Below are 27,213 nucleotides of genomic sequence, written 5' to 3'. Positions count from 1 at the left end.
AAGAAGAAGAAGAAACGGAGGAGGAGGAGGAGTTTGGATTTGATATCCTGCTTTATCCCTACCTGAAGGAGTCTCAAAGCGGCTAACATTCTCCTTTCCCTTCCTCCCCCACAACAAACACTCTGTGAGGTGAGTGGGGCTGAGAGACTTCAAAGAAGTGTGACTAGCCCAAGATCACCCAGCAGCTGCATGTGGAGGAGCGGAGACACAAACCCGGTTCACCAGATTACAAGACTACCACTCTTAACCACTACACCACACACACAGAAGACACATGGGCAGCATTGTACTTTGAGATTGGCTGTCTTGGTTGATAGAAGCAGCTCTTATTGTCAGAAAGTTCTTCCCAATGTTTAGTCTGAATCTCCTTTCTTGTAATTTGAATCTACCTTCTGGAGCAAACAAGCTTCCACATTACAGCCCTTCAGATATTTGAAGTTGACTATCATAATCACCTCTCAGTTTCCTCTTCTCCAAGGTGGAACATACATCGTTAGAAGGGGGAAGAGAAGGGAAAACAATATTTCTGAGCACCAACTAGAGACCAGAGTTGCGGATTTCCTGCCCTTCGAGATTTTTCCTCTTCACCGCCTTTATTTCAGCCTGGTTACCTCATGGCAAATTCTATTCCAAGGAGCTCAGTAAGTAAACATGGGGTGGGGGGGAGTCAGGGATCCATCACAGCTCTGCAATGTACATGGAACTTCCATGCAGGAGCCCTCCTGCTTTGTATGTTCACCTGTCAATTTATGGGGGGCAATAGGAATGCAGGCAGCAAGCAGCAGGGAAGGAGGGGAATTCAGGTCACATTTTAATTGTAGCCTTCCTAATTCCCAGAACATTACATAAGCAGAAATGCAGTTACCCTTCAGACTTCTCTGAATTTTCCAATTCTGAAAAATGTATACAAATACGCATAGTGAAAATAATGGGAAAATGCATTATATAAGGAGAGATGTCATGCAAAAATGTGTCCATTAGCTCATTAAAAATGAGCACTAAAGCTCTGACAAAATGATACAAAAATATGAACTGAACTTACAATTGGAATATTCAGAAACTGAGTGAGACCAAAATTTACAGATTGGCTGATTTAGCGCACCAATGCCTGAACAGGGCTTTTATTTATTATTTTTTTGCTTTAAGCATGGCTTGTTTTAGGCTGAAACATAACTTATTTGGCATAAGAGGCTTTTGTCACATTCGCTTTGTGGTCTTTTGGGGCAGTTGGAGACATTCTCCAATGCCAAGCCTGATTATTAAGCTCTCTTTCAGAATGGATGGTTCGCTATGATTCTAGCTCAGTTAATGAATCCCTTCATCTGTCAGAGAATAAATCGGAAGTGTCACCTAGTGCTCCTGCCACTGTGACTGTCCCAGGCTCATTCAAGCATCTCAGACTTCTTCTGGACACAGCACAAGGCCTGAGGGTGTCTCTGGAGCACTTTTAATAGTTGCTTCCACACAATGTCTCAAATGCATGTGGGGGGTAGTGGAGGGTGAAGGAAATCTTAAGCAGCAAGGAATCCTTGTATCTCAATTTGCTTTGGGCTTAAAAGGAAAGATACAAATCCCTGCTAATGAGATTGTGCTGCTGCTATTTTCTTCACTATCCTGAAGGAGGTAATAGCCTCTGGTCATCTGGTTTCATTGGCTTAATTCTTTAGGGCAGCCTTCCCCAACCTGGTGCCCTCCAGATGTTTTGGTCTACCATGACACAGCTGACACGGCTGCTATGGGGTGGGTATTTATAAGCAATGAGGAAAATGTCTGAGATTATTACTCTCAATTCTGTTACGAGCAGTGACAACAGTCAGCACTGATGAACTCATTTGCCACTTCATATTCTGGGTGTCACCCTTCCTTAGTCCCCCTTGCATAGCAGCAAGCTCCTCTGGACTCAAATTTTCCCCATCAGAATTCCTGTCAGGGCTGCCCCTACCCCTCAATTTAATTCACAGCTGCCAAGCAGTGCCTGTTCACATAGTGTGCTTAGAAGAAATGAACTTATCTAGACTTTCTCCTGTATGGTATAACTAAATTTAATTGGGTGGATAGGGCACCTGAGTCTCTAGTCTCAGTAAAATTGTGACCAGCGCAGCACAGCACAAATGTAGCTTGTTCTTTCTGGAATAGACACAAGGGATCAATTTAAATGAAGAACCATTATGGAATAGAATGCTATTATGCCTAGGAAATGAAAAGGATATTTATTAGGTGGAACAGATAGACTGCCCAAGGGGTGGGTGGATGTGTCCATTTCAGCTTCTCATTTTTCCACCCTTAAGGTCAGCTTGTCCCATTACACCATCTATTTGCAAATTTTTATTTTAAAAGTCCACATTTTGAAAATGGTATGAATTTGTATGCATGTTTCTCCTAACATATGCATTTTTTTTTGCACACAATTTGGCCTAGTGTGCACATTTTTGCAAGCACATTTCCCTAATACAAATACAGTTTTATAGTTACTTTCACTAATGTATGCCCTTTTGTGTGGACTTTTATGGTAGGAAAACTGCATCATTAAAAAAATTCAGATGTGCAGATTATGAAGGGTAACTGTGTTCAGGTTCACTTATTGCTTCAGGAAGTTAGAATCAGGAAGGTTTCTCATTTTAGTGAACCAAATGAATTTCTACTCCATTCCTTCCCATAGCTGTCAACTTACAGATTTGAAAATAAGGGACCAGCAGCCTTGAAAATAAGGGACCATCAGCCAAAATAAGGGACCTGCAGCCTCACCTGTTCCAGGCACTCCAGTCTTCCTGTCCTCCTGCAGTCTGATCAAACTCATGCTGGTAGCTTCGAGAACATTGTCCAACCAACTTTGTAACCAGAGGTTCAACTGAATAGAATCTGAATCACATGCACCACAAGGCCTATGCAGCCTCAACTTAAGATGGCTCCCCGGCCTGGCTTTGCACTGCAAAGTTTGCAGCAGCACGTGCAACAAAATGGCATCCAGCATTCAAAAACCTCCTCAACTTGCATTAACTAGCCACACACAAGGCATGCAAGCTCCACCCCCCAGTCATTCTTAGACTTCTTATTGCGTGAGCAACACAGCCAAGCAACACAGTTGGAGCCTCCCTCCTCCCTGGCTGGCAGGGAGGGAGAGAGAGGAGCTGCTCCCTTTGAAATTTAAGGGACATCATTTAAGGGACATTTAAGGGACATCCATCAATAAGGGACAGCAGCAGGACATGGCGCTGGAATATGGGACTGTCCCTTCAAATAAGGGACACTTGACAGCTATGTTCCTTCCAGCTATTGATATTCATTCTGTTCCCTCAGTGGCCTGAACTACAGAGAGAGGGAGGGAAACATAATAATATATGAGCAGTGAAAAGTTCCTCTTTCACTGTGCTGTAAGTACTTTAAAAAAATTTAAAATAAAAGGGCATTATTTATATTCTGCTGGAGTAAGGGGAGTTATCTGGCAAAGGCGAGGAAACCAGAAGTGGGTTTGTTGCAGAGGCACTTGACAGCGGGCCCACACTCAACTTTTTCCTGAATGAGGGGGGTGAGAGAAAGAGATTGCAGTTGCTCAGTAGTGTCAGAAAGGCACTTGGCACATGCTGGGATGTACTTTTCTTCCCATGCTCCAGGACTCGGCGCCAGTGCTCAAGTCAAGGTGCATGGGCTGAGGCCTGGTAAGTCTTGGTGCAAATTGGGTCGATTGCAGAGTGCTTGTTCAGAGAGGGGAGAGTCATGAGAAAAAGAAGCTGCTTTGTTTTGAAGAGTTGCTGCAAAAAGGGGGGGGGGGGCTAGGAATCAGCTGGTATGTGGAAGAAAACAGAATGCCTGTGTTCTGTGGCTGAGTTTCCTGGCAACAGAAGGGGGAATCAGTGCTTAATTTCTAGAAAATTCCTTGGGCTTTCACATAAGATCTGCTTCTGGGAAGGAGAAAGGCTGCAGTTGAAGGAGAAGCACTCTGCATATGGCAAAAGGTACTTGTATCATTAAAACGCAACACTTATTTCTGCTTAAGAATTCTCAGCTATGAAGTCAAGATCAGTCACTGAATCATTGGGCAGAATTCTTAAAGGGAAATATATTGTGCTCTTGCAGTGCCTTGGCTTTCCTCAGTTCAAATATGGGACTAGTATATATTAAATAGTATAAATGCATACAGTGGTACCTCAGGTTAAGTACTTAATTCGTTCTGGAGGTCTGTTCTTAACTGGAAACTGTTCTTAACCTGAAGCACCACTTTAGCTAATGTGGCCTCCTGCTGCTGCTGTGCCGCTGGAGCACGATTTCTGTTCTCATCCTGAAGCAAAATTCTTAACCTGAAGCACTATTTCTGGGTTAGCAGAGTCTGTAACCTGAAGTGTATGTAACCTGAGGTACCACTGTAATTCATTGTTCCAGCACATACATGTATCTGAAGCATTGTAGTCTGGGAGTTGCCTCACTGCTTTTGTCTTCTGTCTTCATGGACTTAGTCTATTGCAGTGGTAGGCTGAAGGTAGATTGGGATCTAGATTGGTTGATCTGGGGCTGATTTGCTGCAAATCATCTGAGTTTACAATTAGCAGCAACAAAAATGCTTCCCTCCTTCTTTAAATTAAGCTGCTGGGATGTAGGGGGTGGGGAGGAAACCAGGAGTGGATTTTGTGTAACAAGTCAAGAGTTATGGTACTAAAAATCAAGTTATTGCATTGATCATGTGCTCAGAGGCATGGTCTCTTCTTTAAGCCTATGCTGCTTGACTCCCCCGCCCCCAGCCACCACTTTATATCCAGCTCTGGTTCATGGACCTTGAGCTTCTAGGACAAAGTAAAGTACAGTAGATCATGTACGCTTGGAGTTTGCCTACCTCCTAATCTATGGCATTCACCCACTTGTAAAGATCCTGTTTGCTGCTTGCAGCATGTTAAGAGTCTCAATTGTCTGAACTGTGTTGGCCCCACCATGCCATTACTGCTCATGCTTTTCTTATCATCTGTGAAATGTTGACAGGGAAATAGCAATATAAATAACCAAGGTGCTTATATCATGATCATATATTGAACTCAATTAAACACTTATTTGAACCTTAATTCCCCCCCCCAATCATATTGAATTGTTGTTGATCTGTTTTAGTCTGTATTTAGTTGATATTCCTCAATTGCTAACTTCTTGTAGTTGATTCTTTTCATTCAAGACAATACATTTCTTTCAACAAAAAAGAAATTGTGTGGCTAATCGCTGGAGAGTCTCTTGGAAATGCTGTCAAGGCAGTAGAGGATTGTCCACTCCAGTTCATGTTGGTTTTGTGTTCATTTAAAATGAAACTGATACATGCCTTAGTGGTGAAGACTCTTAAAAGAAATGATGACTCATATGAAGACCATTTCATGCTATTGAAGTCTCTAGAAAAACAAAAACGAAAACCTTTCTGAACCTTCTGAGTTCAGGAGAGCCAGTTCGTATTTTATTTGCACAGCAGAGTGCAATGGAGACAGAAATCAAAACATCTCTATATTTAGTGTGCCTTCTGCATTAGCTAGTTACTGCCTCAGGCAAATGTTTAACCTATATTTGTAAAACTACCCCATAACTGCCAGTGAAGCAGGGAATCTACTGCTCCAAATCCAAACACAGTAACACAGAAAGCTTTTCTGTTGAACAGACCCATTACTACTAGAAAGAGGTGGAGGGAAAGTCTGGCCTGTACAGTATCAGTCCATCTAAGCATCTCAACATGCTACTCTACTGCCCTTTTCAGGTAATCAGGTTTCAGTGCAGTGGTGATTCTCATCTGTCACTGTTAATTGCAAAGCCAGTAGTGAGGGAGTGTATCAGGCATCCATAATCCTACCCAGAATTAAGCTGCTGCCCTTGCTTTTAGACTCTCCTAGATGAAATGCATGTGTTGATTCAAATATATTCATCTGAGTGCAACCTTCGCCAGCCCGGTGCCCTCCATTTAGGACTATAACTTTTATCAGTCCCAGCCAGCTGGGCTGGTGAAAACTACAGTAAGAATTCAAAATGTGCATTCGTGTATGGCAATTATCTGCAAAACAGTGTGGCTTACGTAAGACAACTAGCACCCATCTTTCATATGAGGATTCTGCTTATGTGTCACACTCAGCATGGAAGACGCCATGGCCAAATCTGAGGAAATGGTTTGTGACATGGTACAAGAATATCTCGATTTTTGTTTTGAGGAATGTCTACCTATGCAAATCATGGTTATGGACCATGTGTTTTCAATGGCCTTTTCTGTGGTGGGACCTTTATTTTGGAGGTGCAAATGGTATAAACTTGACTTGACATTCTGGAGCCAATCTAAGGCCCACCTTTTTACCTGGGCTCTTATGAGTAGCTATATGCCTATGCAGCTATAATGTGGTTATAATGTACTGCTGATTATCTGTTACAACTGATTGTTTCATTGGGTTTGTTAGATGTTTCTTTCTTTTATTGTTTATCACTGTTGGTTTTTTTAACGGTCGTACCTTGGTTTTCGAACAGAATGCATTCCAGAAGTCTGTTCGACTTCTGAAATGTTCAGAAACCAAGGTGCGGCTTCCGATTGGCTGCAGGAGCGTCCTGCAGCCAATCGGAAGCTGCAGAAGTTGCGCTGGACGTTCGGCTTCCAAGGCAAAGTTTGTAAACTGGAACACCTACTTCCGGGTTTGCAATGTTTGAGTTCCAAGTTGTTCATGAACTAAGCTGTTTGAAAACCAAGGTACAACTCTTATTATTACCAACTCTGGGATTCACACGAAAGGCAGGATATTATTAACTAAATACATGCAATGTCTATAGTCTATTTCATATAGTCTACTTCTAAAAACAGGCAGGCAGGAGACAGGTTAAAGCAGAAGTTTTGCTCTGGCTTCAGATCAGGTGAGCTAATGATAAGGGAGGTTGTGCTCACGCTGTTTGCCAAGGTCTAGCTCTTAACTTTCTGAAGGTGTACCTAACCTTCAAGAAAACCATTCTCCTTGGGGAGGAAGACTACAGCTCTTTTTGTACTGTGATAACTTGGCCACAGTAGTTTACAGGCCCTCCATGTGCCCCTATTTTCCAGGGATGTTTCTGATTTAGATAAGCCATCCCAGTTTCTGATTTCATCCTGGAATGTCCCACTTTTTTAGGAGGTCCCTATTTTCATTGGAGAAATGCTAGAGGGTATGGAGTTATCCAACCTCTGAGCCATCTGAAGAAAATCTTGTATAGGGAAGGTTTTTAATTTTTTAAAAATGTTTTATTATGTTTTGATATATGTTGAAAACTGCCGAGAGTGGCTGGGGCAACCCAGTAAGATGTATAGGGTATAAACAGTAAAATGATCATTATGGAATGGGACGTCCCTATTTTCATTGGAAAAATATTGGAGGGTATGAGTTTATGCTCTGATAAACTCTTGCCTGAATTAGTGCCATGCGCTCTACATTGGACTTCCCTAGAAAACACTTCAGAAGTTGCAACTAGTGCAGAATACTGGGATCACGTTACAGTCAAACCTCGGCTCCCGAAGGCCTTCGTTATTGTACTTTTCGGCTCCTGAATGTCAGAAACCTGGAAGTGTGTGTTCTGGTTTTTGAATGTTTTTCGGAAGCCAAACAGACTTCCAGAACGGTTTGACAACTGAGGTTTGACTGTATAATAATCCTGAAAGCACTGCTCTGGCTGCCAGTGACTGGTGGTGCCAGTACAAAGCCCTAAATAAGGCCTAAGCCACATTCCTTCAAGGACTGCCTTCCCCACAACCAGCCAACCCAGGTTTTGCCAACTGCAGGGGTGGGGGACCTGTTGGGAGCTGTGAGATGAAGCCTTCTTACTGGTAGCACCCTGGATCTACTTTTGTTTTTAATGCTGTGTTTTTGCCAGCTGCCCTAGGCTCTCAGGAGGAGGGAGTGCTTAAGAAATAAAATAATGGTGGTGGTGATTAAAGGGCTTATCATTGTTTTTAATTATCTTTTGAATGCTATAGCTTTGAATGAAACAGCAGTTTTAAACTGATAATTTTACTCCTTTATTCTTTTTGCTAATCCTTTTGGGTATTTTGCTTTGCATTTTTTACAATTAACATTTTTATGAAAGAAATAAAATCATACAATAAACATGTCCCTCCGAACATTCCACCACACTCCCAAGGTGGCTAATAGAGGCCAGGATTTGCCCAGGAAAGTAAAAGCACCGCTGTTGGGGTGGGGGAAAGAACAGCGGGAGCTCCTCACTCCCACTGAGGCAAATGAATACCGTTACAGTATTTACTGGTGGCGCGGGGGAAACCAAAGTACCCTTGCCTTGGCTGGCTTTCGCCGCGCCCAACCCACTTACAGGGGAAAATTGCAGGTTTCTTTTCCAAAAAAAAACACCCCACCCCACGCCCGTGTGCTCGTTCCCGGCGCTTCCTCAGGAAGGCCGGAGCAGGCGGGGTTGCCATGGCAACCAGCTGCAAGTAGGCGCTCGTTCCTTGCGAAGGGGGCGGCGGCGGTGGCGGCTCCCGCTCTGGCTCTGTCGGGAGCGCGCGCGCGCGCGGCAGCATGGGCTGCCTAGACAGCAATGCCTCTGCCATCGGAATCTCTCCCTGAGGCGCCTGTCCCGGGCCGGGCCTTTTTCTCCTCCTTTTTCTAACTGACAGGGTGAAGGTGGGCCTAGGAGGGAGGTCGCTCGGGGACGCTGTTTCTCGGCTGGCCGACAAGCCAACGACGACAACGTCTTCTGAGGGGGTGGGAGGGGCGGCCACGTGCGCGCGAAGGATCCTGACGAGACGCGAGTCAGCCGCGGCCACGCCTGCCTCGGAGCTCCGAGGGAGGCGGGCGGCGGCTCAAGAGAGCGTTAGCTTTTCCTTCTCGGCGAGGGCGAAGCTCCTGACTCGTCAGCGGCCGGACGCAACGCCAGGGACTAGCGCCGTGGCCAGTTTGAAGCGGCCCGCCGAGGAGGAGTTTCCGCGCGCGTTCGCAGCCGCCGCAGCAGCAACAACGAAGGAATTGGGGAGGTGCTTTTCGCCGGGCCTCTGGGCGCCGCCCGCGTTCGGGACGTGCTGGCTCTGCTCCGGCGTTGGTGACCGCGGCGGCCGGCCAGCCGGTCAAGCTTCTTAGCACGTCTGAACCGGGCATCTCCCGATTACCTTGTCTGCAAACCTTTATAAGCTGCACCCTTGTTGCCCATTTCGGGGCGCGGCTTGCTGTTGGAATGTGAGAGGGAGGGCGGCGGGGGAGCTTGACCCGAAACCCAGGAGGGGTTCAGCTGTCTCCGAGTCGAAGCAGGCTCCTGTTTTCGGAAGTCTCCGTCGACATCTTCTTCTGTCTCGGTAAATGTCAGGCTGGGAGGCTGGCAGGACAGCTCCTTCCCTCCTTTAGTCAAACTCCCAGAAGCCGGCCCGAAAATTGCCCTGCTTAAAGAGACAGAGGGCTGCCTGTGCCTTCTGGCAGGAGCTGATCCTCCTCTTGTGCTTGTCACAGGGAATCGGCACCTCTAGACCCCAGGTTTGCGTTTCTGATTCCGAATGTGCTAGTCAATGGAGTAATTCTGCAGAGGAGAGAATCAGCAATCCTAGGGCCACCAATGAATTGCAAATGGAAAAGAACGTCAGGGAAGCCTCTGCACGACTGGTATTCTAAATTGAACTTGTTAAGGTGCCCTTGCTGATTACTCCCAGTCCCAGTAGGTGGGCAGAATGGGCACAGAGGGCAGCGACCTACGGTTCCGTTGAGTGTTTTTTAAGCCTCCTGTTCAACCACTGACTTTGCTCACTGGAGTGACATCTCAAGCACCTTTGTGGTCAGACACCGCAGAGTGAACAAAGGCTGCAACCAGCATCCCGCCCCGAAACATAGGTTGCTAGCTACATTTTTGAGGTGGGGAAACAGCCTTACTCATTTGCAAGTACAAAAGTGTCTAGTGGCAGGCATTGAGTGCTAAAAATGCATCTTTTGCAATCTACAAAAAAAGTAGCACTTAATTCTGGAGCAGCCGAGACATCTGTGCATCTTGTCTTTGTTTACTAACTTCTGGGATTTTGGAACTGTGCCTCCTGTTGAAATACCTGTTCTGTTTTCTTGCAGATGCCTGCCTTAGAATCCCACGTCATGACCTGGGACCTGCCTGAGTGAGAAACTTGCGGGGGAAGGCACCTCCTACCAAACACAGTGTGAGTGTTGCCTTTTGGATCATCCTCCATGCCTCCTCCACCCTTTTTCTCACTGCTGCTGCTGCTGCCAGGAGCGACTCAGTAACCAGCACTGCTGCATTTCTGGCATTCCATTCTAGATGCCACAGATGAGTGGAGGGTTTCGGAGGAAGAGAGACTAAAACAGACACCAACAATTAGGCAACTCCAGGGCTTGGCAGACAAAGGTGCTACTGCCAGGCTGGAGGACGAAGACTTTTGTCCCTACTCTTTCCTCCAGAGAAAAGTTACATTTTAACAGCATTGGAAAAACAAATCATTGGCTTACATTGGAGAAAAGCACGTGGCCTCACTTTGTCCTTGTGGTTTTATCTCTGGCAGCAGATAAAGCTGGGTAAGTGCACTTGATTTGATACATTTTTAAAGGGACTGGCTCCTATTGAACTGATGGTGGCTGTTTAGCTTGCCGTCTACACGGTGAGTCAGAACAGCATCCTTTTTCTGGTTCCTCTCTACCGTTGGGATTACTCTAGGGCAGACTTCTGTAACTTGATGTGCTCCAGAGGTTTTGGACTTACTTACATCTGCCTCACCTATATTGTCTACTCCAGCAGAGCTGGTGCTGTGAGAGTTGTGACCCAAAATATCTGGGGCATGTATCAGGGTTTGGGAAGGCTGCTCTAGGGCTAGATGCCGAAGCTCAGTTGAGAGAGAAATAAGCAAATAGGGTGTCTAGAATTTTCACATGTATATTTCAACCTCTAACTCTTATGTTCCATATTCTCTCCTGTTCCCTCTCTTAAGTATTAAAAACGTATCATATACAGCAAGGATGACAATCCGCTAATGTCACAATATGTCGGAAATTCTGGCAAAGACGAATGTACAATTGGACTAGAAGAAAATATAGGATTACACTTGAGCTGTGCAGTTACCTATATCTTTTTCCATCCTAGTTCTGTGCAGGGCTTAAGCTAGAGTTCTCCAGAGCTTAGCACCAAAATCAAGTTTCAATGCCAGAACTCAGTCCTGAAACATGTGAAGCTGTAAAGGTTAGAATGCCTCTGAGCATACACAGAGGGCCTTTGGTCACTAATGAGTAAACACATTTTGTCTGTGGACATTTGGGATTGGGGCAAAAGGCTTCAAGGTCAGAGACTGTACCTTTCAGGCAAGTTTAGGGATGGCGCGCTATGGTTGTGCATTTCTTCACTGCCCCCATTACAGACTCAGGAGAGATCTGTGGGATCACTTATCTGTCTTTCATGGAGAAGCAGGGAGGAACAGAAGGCACTGCAAGTGTGTTCACTTTTTCTTAACTAGTCACATTCTTTTTTCCCTCCTTGAGGAAACTGAGTAAGATGCATAGGACCAACATGTGTCTGACTGGTATGTGTGGAAATAGTTGAATGATCTGACATTGGGTTGGCTGTGTTTTCCTAACAGAAAGGTCAAAGATTGTCTGTACCTTTATGGAATATAAAAAATTCTTACTTTTTTACAATTAAAGCATGCTTCAAGCAACTAAACTAAAATAATACATAGCAAAGCATTAATTCCATTCCTACTGGCATTAGAAACAAGAATTTTTGGTCATACACCTTTATAGTAATGCTATCGTTTTTATCTGTATTTCTAGCTTGCAGCACAAACTGTTTTTCATCCTCACAACAGCCCTGGGAAAGGGAATTGTTTAATAGGTAGAGAGTGTCTGTCCCCTTGTTATGTCCCTACATGGCATGTTAGATTCCACCGTATAATAGGATTGCCTACTTTAATTGATTTAATCAGTACAATTAATTGACTAAACTTTAACTGCAGATTGAAAATTGACTTCCTGTTAATCACTGGGAATAACAATGAGCAAATATTACTGAATTCACAGCAGTGAAAAGCCATTCAGCCATGGTTGCCCCACAAACTTGTTCTCCCATCCCACCCTTTGTAACCTCATGAATTTTCCTTCCAGTTTGTATCCAAAGCTAGCAAAAAGGGACACTTTTAGAGTGGCATCACAAAGGCTTATGTTCTTAGTAGCATTGAAGGCAACTGAAGATTGCAGTCAATGTCAAGGTGCCTTTAAACTTGAATATTTCATAATGCTGATAGTTCTTGACCTCGTTTAGTTCTCGAAACCATTGTGATTCTGGTATGCAACTGTTGTGGGAAGTATCCCATTTCCCTCAGAGTTTGATGAAAATTAATAGTTTGCTTCTGTCAAGATCCCTCAAAGGCAGTTTCATTAAGGTTTTATTAATATAGATATACTTTTAACCAGTTAAACAGCCAGGTGATTAACAGTGCTAATAAGTTGGCAGTTCTACCTGATAACATGCAGCATTGATGGCAGTCACTGATGTCTGCACTAGTTTGTTCCAGCCTCCTATTCCAGTACCTTTCAGTGTTCTTTGAAAGCTGCAGATTGGTTTGTTGATAGTGATTCTTGGCCTCTGCACTAATTTAATTGATTAATGCTGGCATCTCTGCTGATATATGGTTGCAAAAGCTGTGATGATTATTTGGCAGGATGGCCTTTCTGCCATATTAATGTGCTTCAATAAATACAGTGGTGCCTCGCAAGACGAAATTAATTCGTTCCGCAAGTCTCTTCGTCTTGCGAGTTTTTCGTCTTGCGATGCACGGTTTCCCATAGGAATGCATTGAAAATCAATCAATGCGTTCCTAGGGAAACCGCGTTCAGACCAGGTCCGGGGACAGTCTGTCCCCGGACCTCTTCTGAAGGCTGGGGGGGGGGACAAGGGCTTTTCTTCCCACCCCCAGCATTTTAAAAAACCCCAGGACAGCGGAGGACTTCTCCGCTGTCCGGGCGATCTTAAAATGCTGGCGGGCGGCATTTTAAAATCGCCCCGGACAGCGGAGGACTTCTCCGCTGTCCGGGGCGATTTAAAAGCCCCTGGGAAGGCAGGCAGGGGGGACAAAGACTTTCGCCCCCCGCCCGCCTTCAGAAGGTGTTCCCGCCCCCCGCCCCGCTTCGGAACAGCGTTACGAAGTGGGGCGGCTGGGGCAGGTGTTCCGGCCCCCCCCGCCCCGCTTCGGAACAGCGTTCCGAAGTGGGGCGGCTGGGGCAGGTGTTCCCGGCCCCCCGCCCCGCTTCGGAACAGCGTTCCGAAGTGGGGCGGCTGGGGCAGGTGTTCCCGCCCCCCCGCCCCGCTTCGGAACAGCGTTCCGAAGTGGGGCGGCTGGGGCAGGTGTTCCCGCCCCCCGCCCCGCTTCGGAACAGCGTTTTAAAATGCTGGGGGTCGGGAGCGAAGCGTTCGCTGCCGACCCCCAGCATTTAAAAATCTCCCCGGGACAGCAGAGAAGTCTCTGCTGTCCCGGGGAGATTTTAAAATGCTGGGGGTCGGCAGTGAACGCTTCGCTCCCGACCCCCAGCATTTTAAAATCTCCCCGGGACAGGGGGAGATTTTTAAATGCTGGGGGTCGGCAGTGAACGCTTCGCTCCCGCCCGCCAGCATTTTAAGATCGCCCGGGGCAGGCGGGGGGAAGGCAGGCGGGGGGAGCAAAGACTTTTGCCCCCCGCCGGCCTTCAGAAGAGGTCCTCTTCTGAAGGCCGGCTGTGGGCGAAAGTCTTTGCTCCCGACCGCCAGCATTTCCCTATGGGCTTTCGTCTTGCGATGCAAGCCCATAGGGAAATTCGTCTTGCGAAGCGCCTCCAAAACAGAAAACCCTTTCGTCTTGCGGGTTTTCCGTCTTGCGAGGCATTCGTCTTGCGGGGCACCACTGTAGTTTGTCAGGGTGTTTCTCCTATAGCTTCCAGTGGCACATGCACACATTGTCCATCGTAAAAGTAGTAATTTGATTTCCAGTTTGGTTTCCCACCTATCCCATACAAGTGGAATCTTACTGGGCGGGGTCACTAATTCCTGGATTTCTCTGGAAAAATGCAGAATAGCAGACCTTCATAATACAGAATAGCAGACCATTTATTTCAATTGCTTTTCCCTTTTAAGTTTGCCCTACAGATCTAGTAGTGTCCATTGTGTATAATATATCACTCTTCACAGGAGCAAGGAGGAATTATATCTGAGACTGATGGGCCTCTCTGTCTCCTCTCATAAGAACATAAAGAGGAGCACTGTTGAACCAAGTCCAAACATTATTTACACCTCATTTTCCATTGTGGCCAACCAGAACTCTAAGAGAAGCCAAGCAGGAGTATGATAGCCCTCTCCCATTGTTGTTCCTTACTTTCCATGCCCCACCCAAACAGCCATATCAGTGTGTGTGTGTGTGTGTGTGTGTGTGTGTGTGTGTTTGCGCATGCACACTGGGTGCCTAACACAGAGACATTTTGTAAAAGTTCTATGATCTCCCAGAAATTCTCTCTCTCTCTCTCTCTCTCTCTCTCTCTCTCTCTTCCCAAGAAGGATAGAAGTAATATTTGAGTCCTATCAATTCTGCAAACATGTATTTATTTTATACAATTATAGCTTTAATGACTTCTCTAAAGCAATGTGGGGCAATGTCATTTGGAAAAAACGCTGATAATTACCTATTAGCCGCATTCCCTTGCATGAGTCTTAAACCAATGTAGGTTTGTTGTGCCTCAGAAGCATGAGCAGTTTTTTCCTCTCAACAATGGAAAAGGTACCTTTAAAGCCTTTGATTATATAGAAAATAGGTTTCTCCTGTAGCTAGCACCACACATAACTAATACCATTAAACTCTCTTACCAACCCTCTACAGCTAAGGTTAGAATTAATGGCTATGAATTCAAATTCATTAAAAAAATCTAGAGGTACTAAGAAGGCATGCCCCACTGCCCTATTATTATTTGTCCTCACTTTGGGACCTTTGGCAGCAGTGATAATAGTTAATGCCATTATTAAAGGTCTTAAAATAAAGGGGAAAGAACACCTAATTAATTTATGGTTATGGAAATTATGGTTATTATGCTGTTTGACCCATTAGCTACAGCTCCCCACTTAAAACAACTATTTGGAAATTATCAAAAAGTGGCAGGTTTGGAAATTATAATAAGACTGCATTTTATAGCATTCCTCCACTTAAAATACACAATATAATAAATCAGGGATTAAAAGTTCAAATTCACCTGAAACATCTTTGGTTTTAGAGGCCAATATACACTTAGTATACAACCCTTATAATGAAAATAAGGGTAGGGGGAGGTATGATGTGGGAGGTGGGGCAGGCCAGGTAAGGGGCACACTACACGGGCAGTTAGTGACGGTAAGAAAACTAAAATATTTTTAAAGGTAGCAAAATTTCAACCTGACTGTGAAAATCCCCCCCCCCCACTTCCCTTGGCCCAACTGATTTGCTAATAATTGGGCTTGTTCTGGATGTAGTGGAGTCTACTCAGACTGCTTGTCTAAGGTCAGTGGTAGTTCTCATCCTGAGCCTAGGGGAGTTAGTGCAAACACACAGTCCCTCGTCTTGTCTTGGGCCCTGGTGCTGCTGGGATTAAGAGTACGCCATATGTCTTGGTGAAAATGGACACGGCTGCCAAGATGAGCAAGCACTGGAAGTATGGAGGCTGGTGTGAGGCCTTTCCATTTCTGCTGTCTCTGGGTGCCAGCCAGCCAGAGTCTTATGAGCCTTCCAAATGATAGCTTCCTTCCTCTCAAGTGTTGGGACCATCCCATTCTCCTGCCTGCTGTGCTTTCTTTGGGGATCTGGCACAGGTGCCTGACTTACACAATCTTGGACTGGTTGGGCTTCTTTCCTTGCCAGTATTTCTTCTGACTCTTCGGTCTGCTGTTGGATGACTCCTGATTGCAGCAACCTGTCTTGTCAGCATTATTGAGATCAGACACAACAAAAAATAAAGTTCTTCAAAGAGATTTTCTTTTCTGTATCTAGTTTCGCATCTGATTTGCTGCAGCCTTTTGCTTTATTTATTCAGAACCCTGTAAACTTGCTTTGCTTCTAATTAAAATGCATCCTGATGCACATAAAATGTTTACTGTAAATTAATGCTGAAATTCTTCAGTCTTCCCCAGGTGCTTGATGGGACATCTTTATAGAGTGATCACTTCATTTGCTGCTATTTTGGGTTGTGCTTTCAGTGAGCCTCATAGAAGCAGCTACTCTCACAGCCTTAGTAGTTGAGATAGATAGGTGGGGGCATGGAGTCAGGACAGCTGTTGAAGCTTGGGTGGGTGTGGCAAACCAGGTGCTGAATTAAGTAGAGGATCAGGAGAGACAAAGACACAGGCTGGTTCTGTGTATAGTTTATGGTCATAGCGCTCTTCGCTGTCATGCATGCCTCAGTGACCTCCAGATTAGATTCTGTGGTGCATTTTCTGTGGGACTGTGTTGCAGATAGTCTACAGACTTTGGTCTGCAGTGCACCTTCTTCTTTATTAGCTGGTGTTAGGTGGTCCAAATGCAAACTACAGAGCCCTATGCTCTCTGGTTTACAAGCCTCAAGCCTAGTGTTAGTAAAGCTCCTTTCTGCAGGTATCTGCTGGGTGATTGAGTTCCTCTTTGGAAACTAGGTTGCACAGCCAATCCTGCAGGCTTAATATTCAGTCCTGCTTTTTGCAGGGATTGGCTGCGTGATCCAAATTTCTCACAGGAAACTAGGTTGTGCAGCCAATCCAGTAGACTTGAACTCACCACCTATCAGCTCATAGGTTGTGATTTCAACCCTTCTTTTTGTAGGGATTACCTGCACGATCAAGTTCACCATGCAGTCAATCCAGCTGCATTTCTACATGATTTCACATAGGTCGTGAACCAAAGGTTCCTCAATCCTACTATAAAACTCAGAAAGTGAGGTGGACATTTGGGTTAAAATATGTGTTTGAAAAGGCAAGTTCCAGTTCATTTTATAACTTCTTATTTTATATATTCCTTCTACCCTTTCATTATATTTCACCAGATATGTCAATTTCACAATAAGCAACACTTTCCATATTTCATTTAACCATTCAGCAGTGTATGTTCTTTCATATGCTAGTCCCTTTGATTCTTGCAGCTATTAAGTTAATTAGAAAGTTCTTGGAAATCTTTTATTACAGTGCATCTTATTACAATGACACCAGTTGAGATGATAAATGATAGAATGAATGACTTGGAATTTGTTCTTCCGCCTTATAAAATACTCTTGCTGTCTTACTGCTGTCTGTGGATTTTTTTAATCACCTTTTCTCATCTTAAAACATTTAATCTGTGAACTGCCATGAAATCTTTGGGTGCAGGGCAGCATACAATTATAATAATAATAATAATAAACCAAACAAACAAAAATAATACTCAGAGGAGTCCAATTGAAATTGAACTAAGATAGTCATTAATTTTAATTGCTCTACTCCGAGTGGAACTTATATTGGATACAACCCAATGCTAAGTATGAGCGGTATCTTCACAGCTGCTATTCTTGCTTTCCATGACATTTAAATATTCTTTCATATTTTATTAGCTTCTATTTTTTATTCACAAGCAAGTACTTTCACCTGTATAAATCTCCCAGTTTTATCACTAGATATTTATTTTATTTTTTCTGTGGTGCTTGTATCATGTCTGACATAATGTTGCACATTTGACTCCTAATATTATGCCCCAGAAGATTTCTTTTCATTCAGCTTATAACCAGGGCATTTTTCATAACATTTAATTTTCTGTAAACTTGAGCCTTGCAGCTGAGTTCATGTGCATGTGGTATCATTCACATATATTGTGAATTTACAGTATTGTGAAATATTGTGCCAGGGCCTTCTCAGTGGTGGTTTCCCATTTGTGGAATGCTCTCCCTGGTGAGGTGTGTTGTTGACTTTTAGGAAGAAGTTAAATGAATTCTTGTTTCCCCATACAACCCTGAAATTACTGGTAAAACTGTGTTTTCTAAATGTTCTTAGAAAAACATGTTTAACTGTTTTTAAAATGCTTTTATACTACTGCAGGCTTCCTCAGACTCTGCCCTCCAGATGTTTTTGGCCTACAGCTCCCATGATCCCTGGCTAGCAGGACCATTGGTCAGGGATGATGGGAATTGTAGTCTCGAAACATCTGGAGGGCCGAGTTTGAGGAAGCCTGTACTACTCTGTTTTGTTCTTAGGTTTGCTGCCTGGGGCTTGTTGAGGAGAAAGAGCAAGATATAAGTTGTATAAATAATAGAAAGGATACGTGTGAACTTTAGAATGGTTTCTGAAAATTTACAACACACTGTTTTTTCCTGTGACAGAAATTTGTATTGTGCTTCTCCATGCATTATTCATGCATCCTCTTGTGTCTTGAAATCCGAGAACTTATTCCGTGGAGTTTCCTAAAGTTAGTGCCTACATTTGAAACTGGGCCTGGTGTGTCCTTGCTGGGTCAGTAGAGAGACAAAAGACTTGTTGAATCTCTTCTTCTCTTCAGCTCATGAGAGATGCCTGTGTCTTGGGTTTCAATGGGAAACTTGCCATTCTTCCACTGACCTGGACTATTTTGAGCCGCAGGATTTGCAAACTTCAGAGAAATGTTGGCAGATTGCCAGAAAGAGGAGGGGATTGCATGCCAGCTTCAGATACTAGAAAACATGGAAGGAGGTAGCTTTTTGACACTAACTATACTGTCTTTGGTGAGATTTAGTCAGATGTGCCTCTGAGATATATATTATTTTTAAAAATCTGTTGTGAAACAACAGGCAGGACTTGCTGTCTTCTGAGCAAAGTATCTTCTGAGGTTGCTATTTTGCTACTGTATGCCCATCTTCTGTGTGTGGAGCAGGTATATTTGGAAACCTGACCATGCAAGTGAGGATGACCTTGAAGGATTTCAAAGTCAGAGATGAAAGAACAAGACTACCTGTCAGGGAACTACCTTTTCTTAAAAATGTAGCAGGGTATTGTTTTTCCTCTACGGGATCGCACGCACCAGCTCTTAATGGAGCTTCCAGCAAGTATATACTTTACATTATTGTTTAAGAGGAAGTCTAGCCAAAGCGTTCTTCCAAGGAGTCAGTGGAAACATTGCTTGTAATTTTTTTCTGTGCCATTCTGAGTAATGCACTGTCCATTCAGGAAAGGAATTATAAAACACATGGGGAAAGTCTGCACACCCACACTCACACACCATCAATCATTGGTAGATTGGGAATGTAATAAGTGATACAAGTGGATTCTTGAACTGGTTTTTATTGTAGTGTAGTAGCCTGTAGATAGCAGTGGGAGAGGAATTGCATTGCCACAGTAGCTGTAGGAACTTGAGTGCTCTTCACTTCTGACAGTAGCAACATCCTGGAACAGATGGCAGTGAGAGTGAACAGACAGCAGTGGACACAATGGCTAAAGTCATACTTCTCTTCACGTGGTGGAGGAATTTGCTCCTCATGGTCAATGTCATAATCATTCTACTTCAAAAAAGACAGGTGAAATGGCACAATCTGGTATCAGTGTTCTGCTGCCCACTTCATTGGCATGGGGGCTGGCAGGCAAGGGAATGTGCTTGTGAAGAGGAACAACTTTTTGGGTAACTGGGCCTGTGTCTTTAGATTGCTGCATGCAGTTTGGCCCTTGGTTTGTGGGAAGAGGTTGTAAGAAGCAGGAGTTGCAGTAGGAAAAGTGCAGGGGGAGGGGGAATAAAAAGAAGAATGTGGAAGCTGAAGTTGGGCATGTTTCTTGCAAGGGTGTTAAGCTGATTTTCCATCCATCCATCAAATTATTCTAACGCAGTGCATAGAAAATTATCCTGTACACCCCCTTCACTGGGCTATGGTAGCAAAGGGAGTGATAGGAAGAACACATCTGGATTCCCCGTAATCCAATGGATAGTGGTGGTGGTTTTTAAAAGTGGTGAGAAGTTCAATATGACTTTATCAGAGTGAGTTTTTCCATCTTTATAGACCATCTTTAAAGTGTTCAGCAACTGATCTGCTTGTGTGGTGGGTTTCCAGATTGTAGAGGGCAAAGTAAAAGACAATTCGCCCTGGCAGTGCTTTCCTCAGTGCCCATCATGTCCTTTTGCCCAGCTTCAGTGGCTGCTTCTATCAACCAAGACAGCCAATCTCAAAGTGCAATGCTGCCCATGTGTCTCCTGTGTGTGTGGTGTAGTGGTTAAGAGCGATAGACTCGTAATCTGGGGAACCGGGTTCGCGTCTTCCACATGCAGCTGCTGGGTGACCTTGGGCTAGTCACACTTCTTTGAAGTCTCTCAGCCCCACTCACCTCACAGAGTGTTTGTTGTGGGGGAGGAAGGGAAAGGAGAATGTTAGCCGCTTTGAGACTCCTTCGGGTAGTGATAAAGCGGGATATCAAATCCAAACTCTTCTTCTTCTTGGCACAAAAAACCTCGCAGAGGAAGTTGTAGCTATGCAGATAAATGTGGGTTGCTCTTGTTAATAAGCAGGCACCTCCCTGGAAAGTTTTAGACTTCAAGGGATGGGAGTTCATTTCACAATGTGCATGTGGCAGAATTGGATGTGCCAAAGTGTTTCTTTCGGTGCTGACAAATGGCAAGTTAAGAAAATAGTTCACACTTATTGACCTTGTAGCTAGTGTTCTACTCTGAGTAGACCCATTAAAAACAATTGATAAATTTTTGCAGACATTTTGGCCAAGAGATTGAAAAAAGTATTGATGAAAGAGATTCATAAAGACCAAGCGGGCTTTCTCCCGGGAAGACACCTGTCAGATAATTTGAGGAATATAATTGATATTTTGGAAAAATTAGAAGTGAATATAAACACCAAAGCAGTATTGATATTTGTTGACGCGGAGAAAGCTTTTGATAATATCTCTTGGAGTTTTATGAAGAAGAATCTGCATGGGATGGGGGTAGGCCAAGGTTTTGAAAATGGTATAGGTGCAATATACTCTGAACAAAAGGCTAAATTAATTGTAAATAATGTGGTTACGGAAGAATTTAAGATAGAAAAAGGGACACGACAGGGGTGCCCAATTTCCCCACTGCTTTTTATATCGGTCCTGGAGGTTTTGCTAAATATGATTAGAAAGGACCGGTTGGTTAAGGGCATACAGGTCGGAGCTAAACAGTACAAACTGAGAGCATTTGCAGATGACCTAGTATTGACGTTACAGGAGCCAGAATCTAGTACTAAAAGAGTTTTAGAATTAATTCAGGAATTTGGTCAGGTGGCAGGTTTTAAATTGAACAAGCTAAAAACTAAGGTTTTAGAGAAAAACTTAACACCGATTGAAAGAGAGAGGTTTCAGAATGAGACAGGATTGAATGTGGTAAAGAAAGTGAAATACTTGGGGATTAATATGACAGCCAAAAATGGGAACTTATTTAAAGATAATTACGAAAAATGTTGGACGGAAGTGAAAAAAGATTTAGAAATTTGGTCAAATTTGAAACTCTCGTTGCTGGGCCGTATTGCTGTGATAAAGATGAATGTATTGCCTAGAATGTTGTTTTTGTTTCAGACATTACAAATTGTAGATAAGATGGACTGTTTCAAGAAGTGGCAGAGAGATATTTCTAGATTTGTCTGGCAGGGCAAGAAGCCCAGAATAAAATTCAAGATATTAACTGATGCCAAGGAAAGAGGTGGATTTGCCCTGCCAGACCTTAAACTTTATTATGAATCAGCAGCTTTTTGCTGGCTGAAAGAATGGCTACTTCTTGAAAACACAGACATTTTGGATCTAGAAGGTTTTAACAATGTATTTGGATGGCATGCATATTTATGGTATGATAAGGTCAAAGCACACAAAGCATTCAAAAACCATATTGTTAGGAAAGCATTGTTTAATGTTTGGATAAGATACAAAGACTTATTGGAAAATAAAACCCCAAGGTGGCTATCACCAATGGAAGCAAAAGCTCTGAAAAGGCTCAATATGGAGGCCAAATGGCCGACATATTGGGAAATTTTGGAGCAAGAAGGAGATAAATTGAGATTGCAGAGTTTTGAAAAATTAAAAAATAAAGTGAGAGATTGGCTCCACTACTATCAGATAATGGAGGCATATAATTTGGATAAGAAAATAGGCTTCCAAGTGGAAAAGTCAAAATTAGAAACAGAATTGTTAGAACCCAAAACTAAAAATTTGTCAAGAATGTATAACTTGCTGTTGAAATGGAATACTCAGGATGAAACGGTGAAATCTGCTATGATTAAATGGGCACAAGATGTTGGACATAATATTATGTTCGCTGACTGGGAACAGTTATGGACCACAGGTATGAAGTTTACGGCATGTAATGCCTTAAGAGAGAATATTATGAAAATGATATACAGGTGGTACATGACCCCAGTCAAGCTTGCAAAAATTTATCATTTGCTCGATAATAAATGTTGGAAATGTAAAGAAACTGAAGGTACATTCTTTCACCTTTGGTGGACGTGCCCAAAGATTAAGGCTTTCTGGGAAATGATATATAATGAACTGAAAAAGGTATTTAAATATACCTTTCTGAAGAAACCAGAGGCCTTTCTCTTGGGCATTGTCGGCCAACTGGTGCCAAAGAAGGACAGAACCTTTTTCATGTATGCTACAACAGCAGCAAGAATACTTATCGCAAAGTATTGGAAGACACAAGATCTACCCACTTTGGAAGAATGGCAGATGAAGGTGATTGACTACATGGAATTGGCGGAAATGACTGGCAGAATCCGAGACCAGGGAGAAGAGTCGGTGAAAGAAGACTGGAAAAAATTTAAGGACTATTTACAGAAATATTGCAAAATTAAGGAACTTTAGAAGGATGTTGGATAGAAACTAAGAGGTTTTTAGCTGTAATGCTTTAAGAGACATGGAAAAAAAAGGTTAACAATTGGGTAAAAGATTAATGGTAAGGATTTGCTGAACGAACAAATTGAATTGGAATACAAAGAAGGGAGGTACGAGGAGGTCCGGGGAAATAAGAGTAAGGAAGATAGGTTATGGAACATTATTGTGTTTTTAACTGTTTTATTTTGTATGTTTTTTCTTACTTTTTACCTTTTTGCTGTAATTTATACTTTTTTCTTTGTTTTCTGTATTTTTGTGAAACTTTAATAAATATCATTAAAAAAAATAAAATAAAAATAAAAACAATTGATAACCAACATGGATTTCCATTAATTTCTATGGAAATAATTTAGCTTGGGGCAAACCTTAATCCCCCCCCCCCCCATTAAACAAATAACACTCCGGACCTAAGCAAGGGCTGTCAACTATAGTAGCATAATAACTATGCTAACATAGTATTTTTTTTTACTGTGGATCTAATAGAGAAAACCCCCAGCAACCATTATCATATTTGTCAGGCAGAGAAGACGTAAGATATCATCAACAACTTTAATTGATGACAATTCCCCAGGCACTTGAATCATGAATTATTTGCAAATAGTTCCGTATTGGGTTGGGAGTGTCTTAGTGCTGTTGGTATTATTAGCATGCCTCCCATACAAGGGTTTTTATCTTCCCAGCAGGCTCTACAAGCCAAGGTGTGAAAGGCCAGTTGCCAGGTGAAGACTGAGGGAAGCATTGGCTCCATCGCCAAGCTGGGCACAAGACAGAGGCTGGCAGCTGTTGACAGCTGCTGCGACATCCTGGAGCAGGAAGCTGACGTCAACATGGATAACTCAGGTACAGCAGATGCACAAAATCTGCGTCCATCTTGGTTATTTGGGAAAGACAGTCCGGGAGCCGATGAGGCGTAGTGACTGGAGCATTGGATTTGGACTGGGGAGGCCTGGGAGCAGATCTGTTTGGCCAGGAAGCATACTTGGCACCTTGGGGCAAGTCAGGAATTTTCCATTTAAGCTCCCTGGCAGAATAAAACAGGATTGCTGCCATGTGTGCTATCCTAAACCCCAAAGAGGGAGACAGATTGGAACCCAATGGGTTAGTTAAGTAGGTATTTAAAATGTAAATGTATTTAATTTGTAATCACTTTTTGATTGGAGTCCCCAAAGCACCATTAATAAAATATGACTTTAAAAAAAATAAAAAAATGGATCCATATGGATATTGGAAACAGAATGCTAAAATAATTAATTCAAAGAGGAAGCAAAACACAGAAACCAAGAGAGGCAAACACACCTTCCACATGTGGAAACTGGAGACTGTTTAGTTGCTTGGAACGTGGGTGGGGAGGACAAAGTGGGTGGAGTTTTGAGCAGGGCAGGACCTGAGCAGACCTGTGATGGTGTCTGTCTGCCTCCTCCTCCTCCTGGTTCTATCTTGTGAGGCTTGCTATGGGGTTTATTTGGAGGCAGGGGTCTGTATGGAAAGACAGTTCAGCTGAAGTAGGATTAGTTGTACAGTATAGCAATGTCTTTGTCTTCTTGCCTCTCTCTGATCATTAACATACACATCCCGGTTGATAGGATAGGATAAAAGCAGGGGGTGTCTTCATGTAGATACTAATGCTGAGCCAGTGACTTATTGCAGGATTTGTCATAATAAGGGTTTAGTGTCGAGTTGGCAAAATCTGTTCCTCCTTTTGCTGTGAATCCTCACATAGGGTGTGGTGATCATCCCCCTCCCTCCCTGTCTCCTTAGCTTTTGGTTTTATGTTCATTGTCCCTTGATGGTGTATGTTGATTAGGAGGCAAGTGAGAACTGAGAGTGCTTAGAGGCTGTTTAGTTCTGCTACTCTTTTGCAGGAACTATGTGTTTGGTCCTAATGTTGTTACAATCCAGATGAAGACAGTAGGAATGGTAAAACCCCTAACAGTGCTGTCTTTGAATTCTGGAAGTAAGTATTTTGCAGTAGTGTAACTGGCCATAATATTATTTTAAGATGTTACTTTAAAAAGTACTCTGTTTATCATATGAAAGAGAAAGAGACTATTTGAATGAGAGTTGATGTTGTTGCTTTTAAAAAGCCTTTTTAACAACCCGAAATTTCCACATTTTCCACAGTATTTGGGGGGGGGGGGAGGTGTCAACAGAGCAACTGGCTTTCTCTCCCCATGCCCTCTCATCTGAAAGGAAGTCCATCATTGCCCTATGAATTCTGTTGAAAGTTCCATGCCGTGCACTTGATATGCAGCTGCTTATTCTTCGGAAAAGCCCATGTGCAAAAGGCAAAGGACATTCCATGTGAAGTTTGCAGTGGAAACTTGAACTCCAAACTATGTCAGCAGTTCACTAGCAAAAACTAGTCTGAAACTGTGTCCCTTTGCTGGAGGGATTCAAGATGGTGTATGTGTGCAGACTTTGAGTCCCTTCTTTCAGGTTGAGCCATTGACCTTGTTCACACACCGTGTAAAGCCATAAGCCATGGTTTGCTGTGCGTAAGCAAATCACTCCTTCTCTCAGCATACACTGAGAGGAAACAAACCATGATCACTGGCTTAACTATGGGATACTGTGATGTGTGGGCTTCCTCCACCTATTTCACTCCAATTTTTGCTCCTCTGTTTTCTTTCAATGCTGAACTTGTGGTTTACTGGCCAAGGACTTTTTTAAAGTTGAGTTTCCAGCTGCACAAATTCCCTGTCAGACATGCCACACCATAAAAGAAAAGCCAAATGAACACAAAGCATTCTTTTCTCCTATGTACTCTGTTAGTGGCGGTTTCTCCCCAGGAGTCATTATTGATTATTCATTTATGAATTTGCCTTAGTGTAGTAACTAACAGATGCAAAACCAGGAGTACTTTAAGGGGATTTACAAGCATATAATGTAGTGTTGTTTGCCCAAAGATGGAGGTGAAGAAGAATAGGAGGTTCTGGCCAAAAAGAAGGTGTTTTAATATGGCTTGGCTAATTTTATTTTAAGTATAGAAACAGAGTGCATTCCATCCTTATATAATTTGTATACATGCTGCTCCTGACATTACTTATCATATAAGTGCCTAATAAACACATATGCACATTGTCAGTTTTCCATTGGCACATTTCCCCCACATGTTGTGCCTTACTGCACCCTAAGTACCCCTTGTTATTGACCTCCCTCCAAAAAGGAAGAATTGATGCCAGGAGAGAGTTACAGTTCAACTCTTCTGGCTTCCCTTTCTCTGGTCTTCTGAGCCTTAATTGCCTGAGCTTGCCCAGACATATCAGAGTGAGGAGGTGCTCCCTGTTTTGTGCTGATTTGGAAGTTGCAGCGAGTCCCATTTCTCCCCTTTGTGAGGCCTCACAACAAAGTGCTTCAGTGAAGGAGTGTGAGGAGAGAGTTTGCACGGAAGAGAGAGCATTAAAGCAAGATGGCAACACGGCTATGACCAGGAGGGGAGAAGAGCACTGCAGACAGAAAAGAGTGAGTGAGGGGCACAGGGTGGAGGGGGAAAGAATAAGTAAGCAGAAAATGAGTTCCGCACAGAAGCTTAGAAAGTGGAACTGGGTGGCATCTTCAGAAGATCCTTTGACTGAGACCAGATTGGTGGGGGTTGCTTGTCTGTTTCCTTATCAGACAGGATAGTAGTTAGAATGCCAGATGTGGACACGGGAAGCCTCCATTCAAGTCTCCACCTATTATGCAAGCAGCTTGCTTCTTGACTTTGGGCTAGCCGCTTTCTCTCTTACTGTAGCCTATAGGGTGGTTGACAGGGGAAAGGCAGCGTAGAAATAAAAAGGTAGAATAAATGGTGTATGAGCATCAGAAAGAGTGTTGGATGAGCAGCTGGACATATTGAAATAGTTTATCCTTCTGCAGACATTGGCTTAAAAATATTGTAGGAAAGAAAATAATGTTTTAACAAGCCAGCTACACCTGCTGCTTGATGTTTGTAGTGGGACTCGAGTACTCATCCTTTTCCTTTTAATAGAACCACACAAGTGTAACATTTGCAAGGAGTTATTAAGTATATTGGGTGCAGGACATACAATTAGGTGATGTGGAATGATGGTTATGAGATGACCCTTCTAAAAAAGGCTGGCACACCAGTTGACAGCTCTGAATGTTGGCCTTGTTAGAGCCCTTTCATTTTTATCCTTGGAGGTCTGAAATGGACTTTAGATCCAGGTCAGGGTTGGTAAGACATGCATCTGTTTCCTCCCAGGTATTAGTTCCCAGGTTTTTCTCAGGTGTCTCTTCTAGGCTCAGCACAGCCTATGGGAAATCATGAAGTGATGGGTGGGTATGTCACCTGCTTGAGACATGTGCAGGGAAAGCAGCACAGGGTAATTATAATCTGCTGTTACTATTTTGACTGGTTTTTAATTGGTGTGATTTTATCTTGATATTATTTGACTACCTGTCAGAAACTGCAGCGTTGTTATTGTTGCTGTTTTTAATCACCTTTCACATCTCTCAGGGTGATAT

General features: G+C 43.4%; 1 protein-coding gene across 4 annotated transcripts in view; it reads left to right on the top strand.

Annotated features, from left to right (window-relative positions):
• Nucleotides 1–10,016: 10,016 nt before the first annotated feature.
• KIFC3 (kinesin family member C3) overlaps nt 10,017–27,213 on the top strand; it is a gene marked incomplete at its 5' end in the record, with an annotated part of 34,145 nt that continues 16,948 nt past the window's right edge. For 2 of the 4 annotated variants that reach the window (XM_081017005.1, XM_081017006.1), the window contains one exon: nt 24,646–24,700. In XM_081017005.1, the coding sequence (XP_080873131.1) occupies nt 24,646–24,700 (55 nt within the window). Of the gene's footprint in view, nt 10,476–23,426; nt 23,587–24,608; nt 24,701–26,082; nt 26,209–27,213 lie in introns of those variants that run through there. The other 2 variants (XM_081017007.1, XM_081017008.1) reach the window with 2 other exon arrangements.

Source organism: Podarcis pityusensis, assembly GCF_964106645.2.
Source record: "Podarcis pityusensis genome assembly, chromosome: 8".
In the NCBI taxonomy this organism is placed as follows: Eukaryota; Metazoa; Chordata; class Lepidosauria; order Squamata; family Lacertidae; genus Podarcis; species Podarcis pityusensis.
The sequence above is the reverse complement of the archived record's forward strand: the minus strand, read 5'-3'. Positions and strand labels throughout refer to the sequence as shown.